Source organism: Cyclopterus lumpus, chromosome 17 (genome assembly GCF_009769545.1).
Source record: "Cyclopterus lumpus isolate fCycLum1 chromosome 17, fCycLum1.pri, whole genome shotgun sequence".
NCBI classification, from domain to species: Eukaryota; Metazoa; Chordata; class Actinopteri; order Perciformes; family Cyclopteridae; genus Cyclopterus; species Cyclopterus lumpus.
The window spans coordinates 5,594,684-5,615,185 of NC_046982.1; the positions used below are offsets into that span (position 1 = coordinate 5,594,684).

The 20,502-nt window shown below is 46.6% G+C and overlaps 1 protein-coding gene across 1 annotated transcript in view; it reads right to left on the reverse strand.

The window, feature by feature from the left end:
* LOC117746294 (cadherin-24) overlaps positions 1-20,502 on the reverse strand; it is a 79,931-nt gene that overhangs the window by 32,250 nt on the left and 27,179 nt on the right. Inside the window, exons 4-5 of the mRNA XM_034555342.1 lie at positions 15,314-15,433; positions 11,572-11,739 (exon numbers count right to left, since the gene is read on the reverse strand). Coding sequence (XP_034411233.1) covers positions 11,572-11,739; positions 15,314-15,433 — 288 coding nt within the window. The remainder of the gene's footprint in view (positions 1-11,571; positions 11,740-15,313; positions 15,434-20,502) is intronic.

Below are 20,502 nucleotides of genomic sequence, written 5' to 3' on the forward strand. Positions count from 1 at the left end.
TCGCCATCTTGGATTACGGCCGTCGCCATGTTGTTGTTGTTTTTTTGCAACCAGTGAATTTGACCATATTTAGAATACGGAGGAGGAGTGACGTAGAGACGCCGTATACGGCTCTGGTAGCAGCAGCGGCCCGTCAATCACCTTGTAGCCCCGCCCTAAAGCATACCCTGCTTTATGGTCTATTTGATATAATCTACTAAATGAACATCACGCTGTATTGAAGAAGACTTGAAACTAGAGATCGAGACTAAAAAAACTCATGTTTACAATGTTTACTGAAGGAATAAATCAAGAGAGAAGTAGAGTCATTATCTTCTATACAATCAAACTTCTCATCGAGACCAGAGGAGTCGCCCCCTGCTGGCCAGGAGAGAGAATTACGTTTTGAAGACACTTCTGCATCGGCTTCACTCACGGAGAACAGGTGAGGTGTAAAAGCGCCTGCGGAGTAACTCCCAAGGATTGTGTTGAAAGTTAACCTCGCAAATGAAAGCATACTTAATAGGACTTCCTACACTTTCTTCTACTCTCTGAGGACGACACTCGCCAGATGGTTTGTTCCACGGAGCTATCTGAGAAGTCGTCATTGAAGACTGAGCAGAGCCTTAAATGGCGTTCAGAGCGGAGGAGCCATTGTTGTTTAGAAGGAGCCGTCGCTTCTCTGAAGCCTGACAAGAATTCCCCATGAATTCTTTGTGTGAGCTCGTGACATTACGAGGATCCGGCATTCTCAGCAAGGTAAGACTCTCTGAGCTGCGCCATCGCAATTGATGATGATGACGTGTACTTTAACTGACAGTTAAGGATTGTCATATTATGGGAAAACATTCAAAGATGCGAAGGCAATTTATGTGAAGGCTTAGCAACTTAGATACTATAGCTATCGAAGTTAAAGCTTCCACCTCCATGATCTACGCCTGCTTATCCAGTGTGGGGTCGCCTTTATCCGAGCCACGTCTCACCGCTGCCCTGCACCTACGTGCCCTACCAGGTGATCCCCACGAATGATTCATTTCTGTAATGCCACGCGGCGTTAAGCAAAACATCTCTAAAATATGACGACGCTTGTGTCTTGCGTCTGGCGAAAAAGCCCGACATTTCCTAAGTTGAGTAAATGCTTTTACTTACGTGTTCAGTAACGACTTGACTACGGATCCATAACGTGTGGAAGAAGAGGATTAAACGCACGAGTTGAGAAGCAGGGTTGAGATAGCATTAATCTGATCTTTGATGAAATATTAACCGCAATGCATTGTGGTTAGAGTGACAGGTTTCCAGATAAATCCAATAGAACGAGGAGATAAGTTGCCCTACCCGAGTCGTCGTTATTGCAATTATCATCATCATTTCATACGTCTCAAACCAACACCAGATAATGGTGGTAACGCCATGAATATAAATGCACAGATTGCGAGGGAGATTGGCATCGATATAGATGAAGAAGATTTGAAACAGATTGGGTTTAGGGACTAGCCTCCCCCCTCTCCTCGGCCAAGAAACAAGCCTGGTGAGAGTTTGAACCCCTAAAGTGCAAATGCAGCAGTAAATATCTGGAAAAACCAGACTGGAGGTTTCCTCCAGGCCTTCAAGTCGCCGCTACAATGACAGGGTTGTTTACTCCTTTGAGCGACTACATGAGGACACATTCAGGGCGGTGCCTTCCTCAGCCTCTCTTTCCTTCGCCGTCGCCCGTCCTTCCTCTCGCAGCTCTCGTCCCGGGAACATGAAAGTTGTGCCCGTTTAAAAGAGACGAGCCACTCGTGCTCATTTCTAACTTATGTACACAGCTGGAAGCCACAGCTTCCCACATGTCCCAGCGGGGGCCATCTTGGCATCACGTCTATCTCTCAGTATCCACCCGCCCCCAAAAGTTTACTTTGTACCAGTTTGGCTCACAGGATGATCATCTGTTTACTCAATATGTTGTGGTGTAGTTATGATTCATAGGGATGCTGTAAACGCCGGTCCGACGCAGACATATAGTCAGCATATCTCAAGGGTGTGTGTGTGTGTGTGTGTGTGTGTGTGACGTGCTGGCCCGTTTCCAGCCGTGTTCTGACAGAGCCCGGGGGAGAATGAGAGGGTCAAGAGTGTGGAGAGGGCAGGAGGGGGTGGCACAGACCTCAGGGAGCGTGTCCAGTTGACTGCTCAGGGATCCTCTGAGGGTTCGGTGGGGATCGTACATGTTCAGCCGAGTGAACATCGGTGTAGTTCCTCGGTGGCAGGAGACGAGGGATTCTAAGAGACTCTCAGAGAGTGTTCTTCTCTGTCCAACTTTCCAATTTGATGGGCTCGCGTGTGAAACAGGATTTGCACTTGTGTGCAGGCAGGCTAAAGTGAAAGAACCCCCCTTAAAGAAAACACCCGAATACACGCACACACACACACACACACACACACACACGCACACACACGCACACACAACAATGTGAGACAGCTAGAAATGGCCCGCCACACCCCGCTGAGGACGTGGTGCTCACAGTCCAGCGACTCCATTCATCAAGCTAGACAGAGAGAGAACGAGAGAGATAGGGAGAGAGAGAGGGGGGAGAGAGAGAGGGGGGGGGGGGGTGGAGGAGAATAAAGGAAGAATGGAGAAGTAAACAGATGCTGAGAGGTGAAAGGTAACGTCACAAGACAACAGGAGAAGGATTGAGTGCTCGGGGACGACAGCAGGTAAAGGCAGATATGGGCGGATCAGACGGGGGGGGGGGGGGGGGGGGGGGGGGGTTCTCGGAGAGGTTTTCTGACACTGCTGGGAAGGTTTTCCCATTAACATGGAAATCACTTCCTCTTCCCCGGCTCGCCATGGCTCACTGATGGCTAGGCAGAAAGAGAATGGCTTTAGCGGCCATTATTCCGCGTGAGGGGGCACGCTGCCGGGTCAGATGAGAAAGTAGCTCCGAAAGAAAAAAAAATTAAATAAATATATAAATAGTTGTCTCCCGGCCTTTTCCTGTGGGTTCTCTGCGAGAAAAGGAGCCGAGCATTGCCTGCAGGAAGTGTGATGGATTCCCCTAATTTCCACAGTAGCCCAAGCTTATACATTGGGAAGAGGAGAAGAAACAGAGGACAGAAAATGGCCCTGTTTCAGTGGGTGTGGGGTGTGGGGGGGGGGGGTTGATGAGGTTTTAAATGTCCCTGTTTTCCCTTCTGCGATGGCAGGTACAATTGGTGAGCGTGGAGAATTTTAGATCCTTTTTGGGTTTCCGTAAAGCTGGATTGCCTGCGTGCGGGTCTATTGGAAACCTTGTGCTGCCCGAGGGCGATTACTGGGCCAATGAGGGCTCTCTCTCCCTCTCGGCTGCACGGGATTCGCAGGAGAAAAGCCCATCGGGAGCGCTGCCCGCGGATTTCTCGCAGGGGTGTGTGTGTGGGGGGGGGGGGGGGGGGGGGGAATGTCAGCGCGAACCAACGTTTGTTTGCCTGTGCACGTGTGCAGAGGTTTCCAGAGGGGAGAGGGCACAAAGAAAGCTGGCCGACCCTGCTACTACCTAGACAGCACACACACACACACACACACACACACACGATACAATAGAGTTGGTGGGCTGCAGTGGCGTTCATACCCAGTCAGGGGAATTTAACTATCCAAGCAGAGCTCTGCACCATGCCACCGAAAACTCCTGGGCAAAAAAATAAATAAAAAAATAAAACAGGCCCTGCGATGGCATGCCTAATTGTGCGATGTGATGTGAGGGAATCATCTCTTTTAATGCATCAGCACTACAGTAACTCCCTTTAATGTGCAGTGTACATGCTCGCGCCTTATGCAAACCGACGCGTCTGCCTGCGCCACGGCCTCCGAGCCCACCACCCGGGAAAAAAAAACAACCTGCCTCACTCCATCTCCCAGCATCCCTCTCAGCTCCGCGCGAGACAAAGTGATTTTCTGCTGGACTGATTATCGCTGTCGCCATGAAGCCATTAGCTTTGCTCCTCTCCTTTCTTTTTTTTACGTTACCCCCCCCCCCCCATCACCACCACCTCATCCTCGTGCTGTCGTCTCCCTCCTCCCTCCTTCACGCATTGGTGAGCTTGCCCCCGGGGACTCGTGCTTTCATGCATTCTAAAGAGTCGTCGTCGTCATGGTGCCAGCCCGAACAATGCGGAGGCGTGGGTGGCGATCATTGGACGGGACGTGGGCGGTTCGAGTCGGGCCGCACATTGGCCCCGCGCGCGCGCCCGCGTCCCCATAACTCCCGACACGAGCCCATTACCAGCGGGCAAATGCACATTAGTCATGCCATTTAACTAAATTCATTATCGATGCCTTATTGAGGAGGACACAAGTTGTTTTCGATGGGCATTAGACGTTATTGAATGTGATGCGGCGGCTAAATAGCACGCGAAAGAGAAAGAATGATGACTGGTGGCAATTTCATTGCATTTCCATTCTCTGTGTTGTCTGAGGGCCAATTGTTGAACAGAAGGAACGATGAAAATACGGAAATAATGGCGACGTAACGCTCCATTAACATTACTCTAAGCATTAATATTGTAAAACTCATTCATGACCGAAGAACGGTATTTGAAGAGACTTCGTAGGCCGACATTAACCCCGGCCACGGGAGCTGTGGCTTGGCAGTGGGCACGGGCGTTCATTATCAATAGCCACAGTGGTTTATGGTGTGAGAGGGACGGTTTGACAAACGTGTAATTCTCAGCACAGACACTTTCTGCCACGCTGACTAAAAATGATTGTGCACGGAGGACGTTTTAAAACAGGAACAGATGGGAGAGGGTGTGTGAAGAGCACACACTGAGAGAGTAGGAGTGAAGAGAAGAGTGTGTTCGTATAAGTGTGTGTGTGTGTGTGTGTGTGCGTGTGTGAATACCTGTGTCTCTCTCGGGATGACAGTAGATGACAAAGTCGGTCGCCTCCCTGTCCCCTGAACTCGAAACAATCGTGCGAATGTGTGCGAATGTGTGTGTGCTTGTGTGCGTGTGTGTGTGTGTGTGTGTGTGACCGGAAAAAAGGCTGAGGCGTATTCTATAAGGAGCTCGAGCAATAGAAGTCATTCTCTGAGTACTTTTCTAGTTCACCCACTCATCCCTCTTTGTTGTTTGTTTGTTTTGCGTCTCACTCTCACTGAAGGACATAAAACCCTGATTATCCCTCCTGACTTCCTCCATTTCATTGACTCCCCCGCTCCCTTTCTTGTACGTTTGTCTCCTCCGTTCCCTCGATGTACCCGTCTCACCCTCTCCCTCGTCGCGTCCCCCCTTTGTCTCGCTCTCCTGACGACTTTATTGCACCTTACACTCTCTCTCTCTGGACAAAGAATAAATCAAAACTACACATTTGAACGCAAAATAGACCCACGCATGAGAAGGGTCCCCCCCCCCCCCCCCCCCCCCCCCCCCCCCACTCTCTCTATCTCTCCGCCTCCTCCCATTCACGCTCTCTCTCTCTCCTTCTCCTTCTCTCTGTTGAAGCCTCGCTCTCCAGGGAAATGAATTAGTAATATTTATGATGAAGCCCTGCTCCCAACTTCTCCCTCCATCTCCCCGGCGTATAGAAATGACACGGATCTTATCAGCGCTACCCATGTAGTCATCTGTCAGCCCGTCTATCTTTCCATCCATCAAACCGCCGGGAGAGTGATGGCTCCCTCAGTTTTTATGTGGCCCCCGTTGGCAAGCCAAGGTTGTTTCGGAAGCCCCAAAAAAAAAAAAAACGTGAACCGACACCTGCGTCTCCGTCTGCGGAGTTGTAGCTATTCAAACCGTTCTCGGAGGCCGAACGCGTTGCGGGAGCACACGTTACGAGTCTCCGGGGGAATGCGCCGGTTAGTGTGTGTGTGTGTGTGTGTGTGTGTGTGTGTGTGTGTGTGTGTGTGGTTAAACTGTGGCGAAGTGCTGCTTCAACTGTCGCAAGGCCGTGACGGAGTGTTTTGCCCTTTGAGGGCCTCCGGATTTATTAAAAGAGGCGCACTCAGCGTACCGGTACGAGGGATTGGGCCGGATCACTCAGCGAATGTTGACATTTCACCGAGAACAAGCATACGAAGAGTGACATTTCACTTCTCCGATACTTCAGACAGGAGAACGCGGACCATCTCTGAGAAGTCGTACATTTAGAGGCTCTAGACGAAAGCTGAGGTCGCCTCGTACGTGTTCATACACGACGGCAGCGCTCTGGAGCGGTGACATCATGAAGGCGCTGTGGTTTTAATTATTCTCTCTATACAGCGGGACTCTTCTTCTCTGTTCGGAATTACACGAGAAATGCTGTCTTGTAGTATGAAAAAAATACAGCAGGAGGATCGATAAAGGGTACCAAATAGTCCTCACCCAGAATCTCACCCTTCTGGACAGCTGGATCTACCGAGTGAGGTAAATAAACTGCAGCACTGTCCTCCGGTTTCTTAACAACAGGCAAGAAAAAACACTGCGTATTTGTTTGACATTTTTAAACTCACCTGATCCTCACTCAGTTATTAATAATCTGCATGTCGTTCATCGATATGTGTTTATTATAAACTAAGCAATATGCTTGTTTTCTGTTGCAATAGTGGGAACGTTCTCGTGCAACGGGGAGAACTGGGACATATTTTGTTTTTGTTTTTGAGATGTGAAAAGCTCGCGTTTCCACCTTTTTGTTTCTTCTGTTCTTCTTGTTGGAGCCGTCTCACACGTCGCTCCCTCACTCGTTAGTGTGAAAATTGATGAAAACTATGTGACAATATTTGTGTCTAATTTAGGTACTGTGTGTATGTAAGCGGGGAGGAAATTAAGGAAGAAAAATAATGGTGGGTGCCATGTTTGCTGTATTTATTGATTCCATATTTAATGGACGATATCTAATATAGATATCGTCTATATTAGATATCATGTATCTAATATAGACGATATTAGATATATATTAATAATAATAATATATCGTCTATTATTATATATATAATATAGATATCGTCTATATTAGATATATATTGGATATATTAGATACTTGCGATATCTAATATATCTTATGTATATATATATATATATATATATATGTATATATATATATAATATATAATGGGCATCTGTGGAATGATGGGAAATCCATTTCTTTATCAAGGCTTTTTTTTTTTTTTTTACAATGACAATATTCTCCTATTCATCTCAGATGTCCTCTGAAATAACCTACTTTCCAGAGTGGTTTCGAATAAAGAAGTCCTCCGTATTACATTAAGTGGTTGTCTTATTTTTAGGTACACTCCGCGCCGATGCTCAAACCTTTTAATTTTCAATTCATCCTACGGAGAATTCGGCACATACAAACAGCCATAAATGATTCAGCAACAGTAAACATGGAGAAACATGTCTGAATAAATGACGACATGGAAGAGAGGGTATGGAGTTACACACAAGCCCAACAACAACATTATGGCCCAGCTACACAGACATATGATGCCGTGGAAGTCCCATCGTCTTAATTTCCCCACGGATTACCAGCGGAGTTAGAAGTCATCTGCTGTGCCTATCCTGAAGCTCTATAACAGGAAGTTGATCATTTGAGATGTGATGTGATTCCCAACACCCTTGTTTACTCTCAGACAATTAGCCAAGCATGTATTCCACACAGCTCTGCCATAATTAAGAGCTTAATCAGCCAAGGAGTTGACGCGGAATGAGACGATAATAGCAACTCCCCTTTAGCACAGTTTTTACATCCGTCTGCTTGGTTTACAATCAGTTTTAAAGGGGCGGTGGGAAATCAGTCGTACGTGTCTCGGGTACACTGAGTAGTATGTAGTCCGGTGACTATTAAAGCAGAAAAGCAGCAGAATGTTTTTTTTCTCTTTGCATGATTTTCGCTCGGCAAGCAAGTAAAAAACAATGACTTTGTGTGAATATTTGTCTCCTTGATATGTTCAAAAAAGTGCCCTTGATATGGATACAAAACATCAAATTAAAGAGCTGCCGAGCTAAAAAAAAAAACAAACATGAAAAAGAAAGCAAAGAACGTGTTGCTGTCCAAATACGTTTGGAGCCCTGTGGATGCCATTTGATAATGAGACCCAAAGGAAAGTGTGGTTAGAGCGTTATGTTTGCCAATGAGGCGTCTGAAAAAATATCATCATTTAACCGAACAACAACTTCAATCTGCACGGTAGCCTACTTTCTCTCCGCTATACGGCCTCCTGCGGGCATAGGAGGTCCCCAGACAGCATTAAAAACCGCACACATCACAAACCCACTTTGTTCCTGGAATCATGTTTTTGGATTGGGAGAAATTCTAGGGCGCTGTGAGAAGAGAAGAGCCCACAAAGCAGTTTTTTTTTTCTTCTTCTTCTTCCCCTCTTGTTAAGGGTATAATACACAGCCGATACCTGGTTGGCGCGCTGCGGTGTAATCCTCTCCCTTTGGTGAATGCCACGAGGAATAAGCAGCGCTGACCTCGGGAGACGCGTGGGGGGGGGCCGGATTGGAGGGGTGTCTTTTTTTCAAAGCTCGAGGTGTGTAATTGAGCAGAGCGGCGGGATGTCTCGCTTTGATGGTGTTTCTTGCGAGCACGAGGGAGAAAATACAAAATGCCCCAAAAAATGAGGCAAGCGGAGGATCAGGGAAACACGCACAAGAGAGAGACGCACAAACATCATGCAGTCGACAGCGAAAACGAGCAGAGGCAACGAGACAAATGTGGTAAACTGTGAGGTTTAGGAGCAGACGTTAGCGCCACGGGGCTCCCCGTCACCCAGACAGATCAGAATGAGCACCAAAACACCAGCTTTGATGGAGGTTCAACTCGCCCAACAAACCTCGCACCCCCAGGCCATCATTAGTTCAATTTTGGCTTTAAAGCCAGTGATCTATTGGATTAAAACCTCAGCGCCTACCCAGCTCTTGAGGGCGCTTTTATTCCTTTTGTGCTACTTTATATATTAAAAGTGCATTTTAAAGATATGAACTATAAATTACATAATTAACAAGCTGTAGGAGGATAAAGTTTAAGTTGTCGAGCATTGATTTTTCCAGTTAGAATTACAACTGTTTTTATTGAACCAGCTGATTGACATTCTGTTGTTGGGCGAACCACAAGAAGAACTCTTCTGGGTGTACGCAGAGGAAGATGATCTGAAGGGGACAGGTGCACGCCGGCGCTCTCAAATCAATTAGAAGTTAGTTATTGTATTTTGGAGGCTGATTTGGCCCGCTAATCCACACAGTCAGCAGTGGGTGCCGCGGCAGCGGCGGTGGCACACAGATCATGGAGGCCATTAAGGTACTTTAAAAGCATTAGCCCCGGATTGCTGCAATTTGCATCATAATTCACACTTCTTGGAGTCCTCGCTCATTGAGATCTGATCACACGGAGCTTATACGCACTTTCCCGTGTGACTTACACTTTCCGAGGTTCTACCGCTGATGAATGTTCATGAGTTCATTGAGAAATAAAAGAAAGAAGATCCAGAACTCGCCTGAGAATCATCACGTTTTTAAGTTTTCTTCAGTATCAAAGTAATCCAGTGACAGTTGTCTATAAACAGGAACTAATAAGAGATAATTCGGCATACTTTGGATGATGCTACCTTGCCTGTTCGGTCCGACTGTGAAGCTAAGGTCAACGTTAGCTAAAGCCGCTAAAGTGCCGAGCTGTCAACAGTTTCATTCAAAGACAAATTTTATATGGTGGCCAAACCCTGAAATTACAACTTCCAGGTCCGCCACGTGATGCCATTGGGCCCAAAACTACTTTTCCCCAGAGACTTATATTTAAATAAACTTCTCAGTACGAACACATGCGTAGGTCCTAATAGCTAAATCCAGAGTTGTTTTCCGTCCTCCTTTTATGTGAGCGACCCTGAGAATAAGCAAAATGCGGAAGATCTGCGTAATTTTGTCGAATTTTTGAGCAACCCACAAAGGAATGAAAGGGACCGCCTTCAAAGATGTATCCATTTCCGTTTTTACATACATATCATTGGGGATCATAAGTCTGATGTCATCAATTTGTCACACATGACTTAAGTTTAGTTTACTCTATTCAATTATTTAAATTATAACAGATACCACACTATTTTATGTCACTTTTAAATGGCATGAGTATATTTTAATATCATCAGGTCTATTTAGTAGTTTTTTACTGGTTTGGATCCTTGGACGTCAACAACAAGCAACAGCATCTTATCTGGTTCCATTCACGCGGAGAGAATGAAGACAACAATTAGAAAGCCTTTAGTTTCATTAGCAAAAATAATTAACAGTTTGAATTTGCAATCGTATTGTTGCTCAAAAGAAAGACTGAATTACAACATTTTTCCTCAAATCATTCAACCCTTACAATAATTATTACTTTCCCCTGAATTGATTCGATGTATCTCTTGTTATCTCAATTTCAGCGAAACGTTAATGGAAAAGTAAGTTATCTTTCCCATCAGCCCCTTTTTAAAAATTCCAAATGAAATGTAATTGTTGGAAAAAGCAACACGGCGGCGGCTCTTTTCACTTTAATTGGAAAAAGGTCGGCAATTATCCGGCGTAGATGAGAAATGGCCGCCAGGATGACAGTGAGGGAAGGATGACAAGAACCTGCTTGGCTCCTCTATTCATTGCATTCATTCGGGGGACTAACTGTCTTGTCCTTTAGGAGGTAATAGAGGACACACCTACCAATGTAAGAGGTATTACAACAGCAGAATGGATTGATTGATTGATATATATATATATATATATATATATATATATATATATATATATATATATCGGCCTGTGAGACACATCAGTGTATTCCATCCAACATGGAGACGCCAGAGCAGAGCTGCCTCCCTCCTGAAGAACGAAAAGGGAAAAGACTCGGACATTAATGTCTAATAATTCAGCTTGATTACAAAATCCTCACGGCGACCGGCAGGCCATTACTAATTTGGTTCAAATCGAATTTACGCTAATGCTACAGTCGACCGGGGCCACAGGATAATTGGATCTAATTCATCAACAATATTTGCACAGAGACAACGTCACGATCGCAAACAGTGAAATGAAGTCCGACGCCGTCGAGAAGTTAGGTCGGCCTAAATAGCGCCGCTGTGGGAATGTCTTCCTGTAATGGGAGAGGAGCTGGAGGCAGCAGCTTATCTATCATCGCGGAGGCCTGACTGCATGTTTGATGAGGCACTTTGCAGCCCTGCAGGAGTCTCCTCTGCCTGACTGCTGCTGTGAAAAGCCTGACAGGACCTGCAGGTCCAAAAAGGTCTGACAAGTCTCCTGCTTTCAGGCGCAAAGACAAACAAACAGTGTGCGCATGCCGTTAAGCAGCCCGGTGCTGTTTTCTACTTCTTCTTTTTTTTCTTTTTCTGAAAGCATATTCCATATAATGAGAACTAGAAAAGTAAACGCAAGCGCAACAAAGTCATTAACAGTCATTTCTGGGACTGGCAGCTCGCGTCTTCTAATGAGATGAAGCCACGGTGGTCTGGTAAAGCAGGCCATAATTGAAGGACTTGCAAACAGCATGTGTGTGTGTGTGTGTGTGTGTGTGTGTGTGTGTGTGTTGGTTGGGGCCTGGCTGTACGTTGACGCTCTCATGTTGTGCTGACTGTCTGTTGGCCGTGTGTGTGAGCGGCTGCCCGAGTTACTCACTCTGGGTGAAGCGCGGTGGGTTGTCGTTGACGTCGGTGAGCCGGACGGTGACGGTGGTGGTCCCGGACAATCCGCCCAGGTGGCCCCCCATGTCCTTGGCCTGAAGCAGGACCAGGTACTGGTCCTGGGTCTCCCTGTCCATGTCGGGCACGGCCGTGCGCAGAATGCCTGGCGTGCACAAACAAAAAGAAAACACATGCACACAGTCTTAACGTCAGGGTGGCCACGGAGCGTTTTCTAAAGCGCGGCACCAAAAGGAGCGTAATGCATCTGCTTTGGACTCAAAGGGGGTTTTTCGATCAATATTTATGACCCGATGATTACTAGACACTGAAACCCTCTGGCTTCCAAAATACACTCTCTGGCCGGTGCCCCGGTTTGGAACAAAAGCTGCACATTGGGATCTGGTCCAGTTCTACTCTCGTTTTGTATTTATTTTGTTCAACTACAGACTATCCTCTGTCTCAAGAGCGGTATCACAACGTGGTTCTCATCACGATAGCTCATCTCTGCCCCGAGCATTTGCAGCCGTCTCTTTCTGATAAAGAATACTCGTAGTTAGGCTTACAAGCTGTGGCTAATGAACTCAATAACGATTAATAAATCATGTATTAATGCACATTTAATTTGTAATAATTACTTTTGATCCGGCCTGCCTTGCGTTGTCGGGCCTTTTTTAATTCATCAACAATGTAAAGCACAGTTCAGACTATGTGACGAACCTCCGACATTTTTCAGAAACAATTGGATTAGCAGCTGACTTTAACAAGGTACCTTATGAAACGGTGGACTGGGAAACGTAACAGACGGCGTGGCCTTTTATTAATGACTTATTAGCATTCATAACAGCAGATGTGACCGCTCATTATGAACCCGAGAGAGCCGGGACCCCTTGACGGCACTTACATGTGTTCCTAAGTCGTTAATAAAAAGGTCGCGAGGGCTCGTGCTTTCCAATAAGCCATTTAGCCTGCAGTTAAAAATGGATAAATGAATAAGTTGTTATTTCACGGAGGTGGGTCCAGATGCTCTGCGGGCTCTTCTCTAAAGGGTAACAACCGGTAAAGCGATTCATTGCCCGCCGATTAGAGACACAAAGTAAGAGGCTTTTCTTGTGGTAACCCAAAAGTTGAACACTCTCAAATATCAATATTGTACCTGGCTCAGAAAAACGTGACTCCGGCGGGCTATAATGATTTACTGATTGTTACTGATTATAAAGTACGCCTTATTAGAAAACGGTGCCCACTTATTTTATTGTATTTCGCCTGTGATTTTTACTTAATTCAAGAGCACCCCAACGACCTGTTCCTCAATCTATATCAGCGGTGACAAAGACGTCAAGTTGAAGAAAAAAAAAGGCCACATCTTCGGTTGTAGGAATTAAACTGCTCTCCCTCTGATTGACAGATCAAGTTCTTCCTCGAGCTCTTCGGGGCTTTTGAAGCCTTTTCGTCGTCGGGCCGTATATATATATATATATATATATATATATATATATATATATATATATATGAACGCAGACATGTGAAGAAGCTGATATGGGAGAGATAAATCACCCGACACCAACAGCCAGACATGCTGACGGAGCATAAAATCCGTCCCTGTATCTCACGCTGTTCCTTAGCACGCCGAGACACGTCACTTACAGGCATTCGGCATCGATCACCTCCTTCGTGCAAATGACCTCATTCTGCTACGTGTGATTGGATGTTTGCACATCCAAGCGCCCGGCCGGCTCCCGCCCTCGCCGTCGGCCATAAACACCGGGCCCCGGATGAACTCGCTGGTGAGCTCAAGGTGAATCACATCGTCGCTCGTTTTTTTTTCCGAATGCTAACGGGACGAGCTTGAAATTATACGTCTGGGTTTTCTGAGCGTAATTCATGAGCGAAACAACGGCGAAATGCGCTCGCCTCGGAGCCGAGCGATTTGGAATGAGACCTCTGGGTGATGGAGGCGGCGAGGAGCGGAGTGATTGAAAAAGAAAAAAGAAAAAAGAAAAAGAAGGAAGACATATCGGAGAGCGGAGAGAAGAGAGAGAGGACGCGCTCAGAATATGAAAACTCGTCTGATAGCACGGCGTCACGGCGGATACACACCAGGCGAGATTAGGGTTTGTATTCCACAATTAGCATATGAGGGGAAAAAAGGCGCCGAGGCTCTCTGCGCTTGTTGCCGAGGCTCTCTGCGGTTGTTGCCGAGGCTCCCTGCGCTTGTTGCCGAGGCTCCCTGCGCTTGTTGCCGAGGCTCCCTGCGCTTGTTGCCGAGGCTCCCTGCGCTTGTTGCCGAGGCTCTCTGCGCTTGTTGCCGAGGCTCTCTGCGCTTGTTGCCGAGGCTCTCTCAGCTTGTTGCCGAGGCTCTCTGCGCTTGTTGCCGAGGCTCTCTCCGCTTGTTGCCGAGGCTCTCTGCGCTTGTTGCCGAGGCTCTCTCAGCTTGTTGCCGAGGCTCTCTGCGCTTGTTGCCGAGGCTCTCTGCGCTTGTTGCCGAGGCTCTCTCCGCTTGTTGCCGAGGCTCTCTCCGCTTGTTGCCGAGGCTCTCTGCGCTTGTTGCCGAGGCTCTCTCCGCTTGTTGCCGAGGTCCTCACATGTCAAAGCAATCAATTACTAAACATTCATATCCAATAAGCGAAACACGAGTATTGGAACCCCCCCCCCCCCCCCCCCCCCCCCCCCCCCACCACACACACACGCACACACACACACACACACACACACATGCACGTTGCAGACACATGCTCCCAAAACACATCAAAACCTCGTTAGCTAAATGCTAAAGTGTTTCTGTGTGCGCCGCCGATCCAAACGGCAGACGTGTTAGAGCAGAGGAGCGACGCAGTAAATAAAAGTAATCATAATAAAAATGAAATAAATAAATAATTAAAGAACCCTCGTGTTGAACAGAAAAAACTAACTTTTTGCCCTGAGGTGACAGGCGAGAACACACACAAAGCAGGCGGCTCCTTCGAGGCCCTCTGTAACACAGTTCACCAACCATCGTAGTTTTGCTGACGTCTCTCTTTTCAACACTTTTTTGTGTTGGCGTCATCCAGAAATAATAACATTATAGGCCCGCTGTTGGGTTTGTGTTGAGCGCACACAGAACCTGGCAGCATGAATACATTAATGCCAACTCATACTGGAGCGAACCAGGGTGAGGGGGGAGATACGTGTGTGTGTGTGTGTGTGTGTGTGTGTGTTTTAGAGGTGGGTGTTTGAGGATGAGAGGAAAAGGGAAGTGGGAGAGATGGATGACGAAGTGTGACAAGAGAACGATGCACAAGGGGGTAAAGTGTTAGTTTGAATGTGATGATATTTTGTGTGTGTGTGGGCATGCATTTTGTTCGCTTCTCTGATTGCGATTTCTAGCTCCAACTGTGCACGCTCATGCAGTGCATGAGCGCGTGTGTGCGTGTGTGTGTGGGCGTGTGTGTGTATGTGTGTGTGTTATCATGTCCATGCACTCTCACATGCTCAGCCGTGTGTTTGCGTCTCGGTTCTGAATTTACCTGTTTGCTCACGCAGTGTGTGCGTGCGCATGTGTGTGTTTTCGCATTTCGACATCTTGAGTATATTTGTTCTCCTGCAGCGTGCGCGTGTGTGCGTGTGTTTGCTTCCAGACATCTGCGTATCTTTTACACTTCTCTGTCTATGTGTGTGTGTGTGTGTTGTGTGAAGGGAACATGCACAAACACACACACACACACACAAATGCACGCGCGCAGCTTTGTAAACACACTCACCTGTCTGGGGATCGACAGAGAAGTACTGTTGGCCCTGCACCAGTGTGTACACTAGCTTGGCGCTGTTGCCATAAGTCGGGTCATCAGCATCTGTCGCTGTCACCTGGATTATAGACGTGCCTGCAGGGGGGGGTTGGGGGGGGTTGGGGGGGGGGGGTAATAAGATAGAGAGGAGAAGGCACAAGAAAAGGAAAGAAAGGAAGTGAGAAGGACAAAGGAGAGAGAGTGAAAACATGGCAGAGCTGGAGCTAAGTGGACAGAGCAGCACTTTCAGAGCACAAGAAAGCTTTATATCGAGACAACCTCCACTCTCCTCCCTCGCTCCTTCTTTTTCAATCTCTTTCCGACGGCAGTGTGACAAATACTTTATACCCCCCCCCCCACCCCCCGTCCTACTCCGCTCGCACCCTCTCCCTCCTCCATCCTAGACCACCCACCGCCCACTGCCCCCCCCCCCCCCCCACCCCCCCCCCCGCCTCGATTCCCGCTGTCTCACTTCATTTCTCTTCATCTCCGTCTCCAATTCCCTTTAGCTCCCCGTCTCAATCGGACCGTCTGTCTCTTCCACGGCCCTCCTTCTCCCGCTCACTCCCTTAAATCCTCTTTCTACGGCTCACGGAGTGGCAGGGGAGTGGGTGGGGATAGAAAATAAATTTATACTAAATACAGTAAACACATTTCAGACGTGTATCTGTCTATATTACAGTGCAAATACTTTTCCCAGTGGGACAGGAGCCCGACAAGATCGGAAAAGAAGAAAGGGATTTGTGGGAGCAGCTGCTACTTTATTTCTGATTAAAGCCATGACAGTGTCACTATGGGGAAGACAGGTGGAGGGTGTGTGTGTGTGTGTGTGTGTGTGTGTGTGTGTGTGTGTGTGTGTGTGTGTGTGTGTGTGAGAGACACTCCTCTGTACCACATTGGAAAAGTGTTTAAATAAAGGACAATTCCAGTGTTGGGTCTTAGTCTGCAAAGTACATTTATTGGTAAAACTTATGCCATTCTACTTGAGTGAGATTCTTCTAGTTTTACATTTACCTGAGTACTTCTTCCACCGCAGTTACCTTTAATGGCGGGCGAGCTCACCTGCAGTATAATGTTGGTTTTAAACCTTAAACCTTGCTTACAGATGTCTGACCATTGCTTTTAATCCCAGCTCAGTTTTGATTTCTTACCAGCTCGAAAAAAAAGAAAAATACTATTACAGCACTATCTTCAAAGGGCTCCTTTACCCAACCAGCTTCAAAAGTGTGTCTGCTATTGAATCCCATTATGTGTGTGTTTTTTTTTACTTTTTATTCCTCTACTATAGATATTGTGGATAAGTGCAGGGGGGCAGATGGGTGGTTGGGGCGGAGGGGGTTAGATAAGGAGACGTAAGTAAAAAGAAAAAAGGAATCAGACTTAGGGATCAAACGGCGTGACGCTGAAGGATGATGCAACAAGTGCAAGGCGGAGGCAAACCTATTGGTATGCAGCCCGCCAGTACAGCCACAGACACACTCGGCGGGGATCAAACATTCGCACTGACATGTATCCATCTGGAACGGGTGTTAAGACGTCTGTGCTCTCGGGGAAAAGGGAATAGGACTCCTTTGCGGTTTTGTTCACAGATGTATACGTATATATATATATATATATATATATATATATATATTTATATTTGTAAGGTCAAACTGAGTTATTCTCCCAGATACACATCAGGCAAGATGTTTATACCCAGTTGAGTGAAATTAACACAAAACCCTTTGCAGGCACACATTTCAAGCTATTGAGGGGGGGGGTTGGCTCAGGTCCAGCTTGCACCTCATATCAGCGTCTCGTTCCCTCCCTCGCCCTTAAATATCTCATGTAACAGGTCTTTGATCGGATCCTCGCAACAGAGCTCTATCTCCTCAGTCACGCAAAGCGCCTTGAGAAATATTGAATCCGTGATTGACTGAACAACTCAATCTGAAGACTGAGCCAACCCCCCCCTCCCTCACCCCCCCTCACCCCTTCTCCCCCCTTCTCCCCGGGCCCTGCTGGCAGAGTCATTATTCTAATCTGAATTAGCGGCCCTCGATGCCGACAGACAACTTTCAGCACGACCTCGTGCCTCATTGGCTGAACTGTGGCAAAGTAACCAGTTTAGAGGGTGAATTCTAAAAAATATTAAAAATACAAGTGTCTTTTCCGTCAAATTCAAAGGTTTTCCTGAAAGCAATTCTCCCCGCTTCAAAAAAAAAACAGGCGAGAGTGCTCCTCGGAGTAGAAGCCATTTTCAATGGGCAGAGCGGAATTTAAATGGAGATTAGAGTACTTTTCTACATGCAAACTGTTTCCTGCAGGCACTCTGCAGTCATGCTCTGAATTACAATCTCAGGCAGTTATTGTCACTCCAACATCTCACTGCAAAAAAAAAAAAAAAAACATCTCTGCCCTTACCTCTTTTTTTATTCCTATTCCAAGCAGTGTCGTCACACTATACATGGTCTCAGTCACGGCAATATTATCAGGTCACTGAAATGCAGTGACAAAGATTTATTTTTAAAAGTGGAAGATCATTGTAAAATATCTCATAGTAGTTGCGTATTACTTTTTTTTTGTTTTTAAAGGCCATTTCTCATGTTTGTGTGCAACGATGCCTCACGGATTCTCTGCTTTCGGAGAACGCCTCCACTCTGTTCTCGTGAATTTCGTTAATGTACTCATTGTATTGTGGTATTTTCAGGGGGTAAACATTATCTGATCCACGGACACCGCCATATATCAATGTCAACAGGAAACAGGACAGTGCTTAAGCATTTACAAACTGTACCCTTAGATGTGCCGTAGATTTATACCGACTGAGGAATCCAGAATATACTTTTTGATGGGTTTCAAGGCGGTTGCCCCAGAAACCCACTCATCCTCTTTATTTTCCCCTCCATGACTGACGTGGTGGCTGAATTTCTTCATTCTGAAGACGCTGCCACAGTGACAGTGCTTCGCCTCTGAGGGCTCTATGTTCCCTGAAACGGGGGCTGCCAGAGCAGGTGGGTGTGACCACCCAATTCTTGGTTTGGAATGTGCAATAGAGGCTGGGACTGTGTGAGTACGGGACTGGTGGGCGGAGTAGATTACTCAAAGGGTGGGGTTCCAGTTTTGCCCAATCGCGTCCGCTCCTCGTCCCGGGTACAAAAAAAACGCCCCGCAGCTTCCTAATGAGGCGAGAGGAGACCACTCTCCTCTGGAAAAGAGCAGATCCCAGAGCAGCGACGCGGTGCACACGGCTCGAATATGAATGCAAGCATTCCTAATAGAAAGATGATGTAGTACAATACGAGTTTCTATTTCTACTGCCTCAACCTTGTTTTATGCTCAAATGATTAAATATGTTGTTTTCACTTAGTTAGAGCATTTACATGCACACAATCAAACCACAACTGCATACTGAGATCCAAAAATATGGTGTGTTTTAGCCATTTGCACAATTTCATAACTTGGGAGCTCCCCATAATAAGAACCATATTAATAGTACCCAAACTGCTCCCCATCGTTTGAATTAGAGACCGCAAATAGAGCGCATATGCACTGTATCATGTCTACAGGTATTTAATCAACAAAAGGGAAAATACCTCATAAATCCAACTAGCAGCTGTGGTGACAGTGTTATTAAAAAAAGCTCATTAATCCAACTCATTACCAAATATCCCTGCTTGGCATTTAAATTCTAATCGCATCCGAGTTTGGATTTTGGGGCGTTTTGGAGAGGTGTGTGTGTGTGTGTGTGTGTGTGTGTGTGCGCGTGTGTGTGTGTGTGCGCGTGTGTGTGTGTGTGTGTGTGTGCGTGTGCGTGTGTGTGTGTGTGCGTGTGTGTGTGTGTGTGTGTGCGTGTGTGTGTGTGTGTGTGTGTGTGTGTGTGTGTGTGTTTATGTATATAATATATATACATATATATATATATATATATATATATATTCATCGTGAAAGCATATATATATATATATATATATATATATATATATATATATATAATTTCACGATGAATTCGGTACAAGACTTTGTAACGCGCGTGCGGCCTCCATTCATAGAAACTCACACCCTTCCAGATGGTGACTGCCCTGTAGCCACTCTGGGTGTCACCGTGTGAAACAGGGGCAGCTTGCTACGTGGACACAAAGCTGTATGGCGGAGACTACATTGTGGGGAACGTCTCACTCGCCTCCCTCTTGCACCGTCTGCCAGATCTCATTCATTAGTAACTGTTTGCACGGTTGCTCTCAGAAGCCTTCGAGCCTAAAAGGGCGACGCGGCGAGGATGAAATAGGCCTCTTATGAACACATCATGTGGATGCGCGCCGCCGCGCCGTTCGTTCATTACACCTTGAGCACGTTAAACTACTTTCGCTTCATTCTATTTCTGAATATTAAGTGCTCTAATTTGGGAAATTGCTGCAGGCGCGCGCCGCGTTGCTTGTTTTTTTTTGAATTGCGATGTCAGTCCGCCTCAACACAAATGGAACCGTCGAGACTGCGCTGTGGAGCGGAGCTGAAATGTGCCCAACGGAGACCGCTGGAAATGTCAGCACATTTCATTTTGCAGATGAATTCTCACCTCGGGTGGAGAACTTCACCTTGGCGAGAAGCCACAGCGCTGTTGCTGAAAATGCAGTTGAGACTTGGCCTCGAGACAAAATCGCCAGGGAGTTCAAAGCAAGGAATCGTTTTTCTGATGGCGTCGCCTCGTCATTCATTGTTTGTATTTACGTGACTGATCAAATCCTTTCCGTTTATGTCCACCTGCTGCATTAAAATGACAGGAGAGTTTCACACAGAGCAGCATCGCGTCATCGCCGCGACTACGCTCTCCTTCTGGGGGAAAGAAACGCGCTGTCACGCTAGAAAGAGAAACGGGAAAATGAAAAAAAAACTCTTGGGGTTGACCGAGGCTTTTGGTGGCAAAATAACATGTGCAGAAAACAAAGAGAAAATGCTTAATATAGCCATAAAGCTATAATCCACACACTTTAATAGGATATCTGGTTTTATATCCCCCAAAAACAGGGGCAGGCCGGATGTTGTGCGGAGCATCCGAATGTTTCCAAAACGCTTCTAATCTCTGATTGGTGAACAGATTTACATGACAGCACCGTGTGCCAACTGAGCCACGCCCACTCGCACGTGGAATAACCACAAGGGTTTAACTTTGGCAGAAGGTAGCGCGC